Source organism: Mandrillus leucophaeus, unplaced genomic scaffold (assembly GCF_000951045.1).
Source record: "Mandrillus leucophaeus isolate KB7577 unplaced genomic scaffold, Mleu.le_1.0 Scaffold88, whole genome shotgun sequence".
NCBI classification, from domain to species: Eukaryota; Metazoa; Chordata; class Mammalia; order Primates; family Cercopithecidae; genus Mandrillus; species Mandrillus leucophaeus.
Window position 1 is genome coordinate 3,593,576 of NW_012109585.1, and position 3,507 is coordinate 3,597,082.

A 3,507-nucleotide genomic window follows, 5' to 3' on the forward strand; every position below is an offset into this window, starting at 1 on the left:
GGGAGGCTGAGGCAGGAGAATGGCGTGAACCCGGGAGGCGGAGCTTGCAGTGAGCTGAGATCCGGCCACTGCACTCCAGCCTGGGCGGCAGAGCGAGACTCCGTCTCAAAAAACAAAACAAAACAAAAAAAAACTGGCTTTAAAAAACTCCTGGCCAGGGCCGGTGTATTCTCAGGAGGCTGAGGCAGGAGAATTGCTTGAACCTGGGAGGCATAGAGGTTGCAGTGAGCTGAGATCGTGTCACTACACTTCAGGCTGGTGACAGAGTGAGACTCCGTCTCAAAAACAAACAAAAACAAACTATTGGCTGAGTGTGGTTGCTCATGCCTATAATCCCAGCACTTTGGGAGGCTGAGGCGGGCAGATCACTTGAGGTCAGGAGTTCTAGACCAGCCTGGCTGACATGGTGAAACTCCGCCCCTACTAAAAATATAAAAATTAGCCGAGCGTGGGGGTGGATGCCTGTAATTCCAGCTACTCAGGAGGCTGAGGCAGGAAAACCACTTGAACCTGGGAGGCGGAAGTTGCAGTGAGCCAAGATCGCGCCACTGCACTCCAGCCTGGGTGACAGAGTGAGACTCCATCTCAAAAACAAAAACAAAAACAAAAACAAAACTCTTATATTCCTCTATTTCTCAAATCTTCCAAACAGACACTGTGGATACTGGCATACCCATTTCCTTCTCTAATCTGAACAGAACCCTATTGATTACATTACATTCCTCAAATAAAAACTTCGACATAGTTACTGAGAGAAATCTCCTCCTCCTCAATTACTGAGAAAACTACATTAACTAATCTTCCAGCACTGCCCACCTCCCTTCATTCAGCAGTGAATGAATTGGGCAGCTATTCTGTGGACTTATTTTCTTTCACCCTAGAGAAAAGGCATGGGACAATTTCTACATAAAAATGTTTCTTAAATTACTGGCTTAAGTAATACCATGAAATATATCACTTATTATATACCCAATACAATGTAAAAATGGGATATCCATATAATACTATCATTATTTTTTACCTAAAAAGTAAATAATTAAATTTATTTATAAATATAAATGCATAGAAAAAAGTTACCCGTAGTTTTCTGAGTGGAAGGATTGACTACAGGTAAATAAAAGTTTTCTTTTTTTTTTTTTAACTGCATATTTGTATCATCTGATTTCCCTACAATGCAAGTAGAAATGTTTAAATGTTTCAAAAAAGCATCCCATACCATCATTGACTCGATAACATAAGTTACACTTCCATCTCCTTTGATCAAGAAAGCTGACAAAAGGATTGATATATGTCCTGCATGAACGGCATCTCACAATTGTACTGGAGGTAACCACAGGCAATTGCTGAAAAAAAAAGAATTAAATTTAAACAGATTAAAGGCAATAATCATCATGTTGAAAATATAAGCATGAATCCATCCTGTCTAAATAACTGTTGGGATATTATCATTTTAGAGAAAACCTAGAGTACAAGATGTATCTAAACTGCCATACACAAAAACCATGTAGTTGAAATGTATTACTTTTAAACCCTACGATTTTGCTCCAAGACCATTCTCATTAAAAGTTGTCTTAAAAAAAAAATTATTGGCTGGGCACAGTGGCTCACATGTGTAATTCCAGCACTTTGGGAGCCAAGGTGGAAGGACTGCTTAAAGCCAGGAGTTTGAGACCAGCCTGGGCAACACAGTGAAATGTGACCCTCTCAAAAGATATAAAAAATTAGCCCAGTGTGGTGAGTTGGGTTGAAGTGGGAGGATCACTTGAGCCTGGGAGGTCAAGGCTGCAGTGAGCCATGACTGAGCCACTGCACTCCAGCATGGGCAATGGAGCAAGACCCAGTCTCAAAAAATAAAATAAAATAAAAATTTAAAAAGTATTTTTTTTCTCATGGAACACTCACATTGCAAAACCAAAATAGCAGGACAGGCACAGTGGCTAACACCTATGTCTAAAATCCCAGCACTCTGGTGGGAGGCTGAGGCAGGAGGATAACTTGAGGCCAGGAGTTTGAGACCAACCTGGGCAAGAAAGTTAGACCCTCTCTCTATTTTAAAAATAAAAATAGGCCAGGCATGGTGGCTCATGCCTGTAATCCCAGCACTTTGGGAGGCCAAGGTGGGTGGAACACGAGGTCAGGAGTCCAAGATCAGCCTGACCAACGTGGTGAAACCTCGTCTCTACTAAAAATACAAAAATTAGCTAGGTGTCGTGATGGGTGTCTATAATCCCAGCCACTCGGGAGGCTCAGGCAGGAGAATTGCTTCAACCCCGGGAGGCAGAGGTTGCAGTGAGCCAAGATCGCACCACTGCACTCCAGCCTGGACAACAGAGCAAGACTCCATCTTGGAAAAAAATAAAAATATCCCAGTGCTTTGGAAGGCCAAAGCAGGAGGATCACTTGAGGCCAGGAGCTAGAGACCAACCTGAGCAACACAGCAACAGCCCATCTCTACCAAAAAATTAAAAAAAAAAAGTTTTTAAATAAATAATAAGTTAAAAAAATAAAACCAAGATGGTAAATTTACAATGTACTTTTGGCATGAATGGCAAAGAAAAAAAAAATCAACATTCTAAAATATATGACCAATGAAACTATTACAAAGTTTGTTGATGTTACATTAAGAAGTTTACTTAGTTCTCAACTGTAATGAAGTAAGGTGAGGTTAATTTAAATAATCAATTAAACTTTGGAATTACGCTCCTAAAGTTTATCCTACATACTAAAAGTTCTAAAGTCTTAGCTGGGTATAGTGACCAGTGCCTACAGTACCACTTACTCTGTCTGGAGGCTGAGGCAGGAGGACTGCTTGAGCCCAAGAGTTCAAGGCTGCAGTGAGCTATGATCATGGAACTGCACTCTAACCTGGGTGACAACGAGAGACCCGGGCTCTAATGAATAAATAAATAAATGACAGTAAATACATGGGAAGGGTCTTTGTAAGACTATCAGATGTGGGGAGATTTGTTTTGATTTACCAGAAACCCTAAGACAGGTGAAAGAAATGTTTTTGCTTATACTGATCAACTTAACTGAGAGCTAGTGCCTTGGACAACAAAGTGACATAGCATCTCATCTTTTAAAAAAGGTTTTATTTATTTATATGTATCTTTATCTTTTTTTTTTTTTTTTTTGAGACAGTCTCACTCTATCGCCCAGGTTGGAGTGCAGTGTGGGACCTTGGCTCACTGCAACCTCCACCTCCCACCTCCCAGGTTCAAGCAATTCCCTTGCCTCAGCCTCCCCAGTAGCTGGAATTATAGATGTGCGTCATCATGCTCGGCTAAATTTTCTATTTCTGGTAGAGATGAATTTTACCATGTTGGCCAGGCTGGTCTTGAACTCCTGAAATCAGGTGATCTGCCCGCCTCAGCCTCCCAAAATGCTGGGATTACAGGTGTGAGCCACCGCACCTGGCCTTTATCTATTTTTTTCAAGAGAAGAATCGCATACCCAATCCTGGGCAACATAGTTAACACTCTGCTTCTTTAAAAAAAAAAAAAAAAA

At 41.1% G+C, this 3,507-nt stretch overlaps 1 protein-coding gene across 1 annotated transcript in view; it reads right to left on the reverse strand.

The window, feature by feature from the left end:
* Positions 1-3,507, reverse strand: part of SEC24A (SEC24 family member A) — a 92,552-nt gene that overhangs the window by 57,641 nt on the left and 31,404 nt on the right. The window contains exon 7 of the mRNA XM_011969302.1: positions 1,217-1,343. Within this exon, the coding sequence (XP_011824692.1) occupies positions 1,217-1,343 (127 nt within the window). The remainder of the gene's footprint in view (positions 1-1,216; positions 1,344-3,507) is intronic.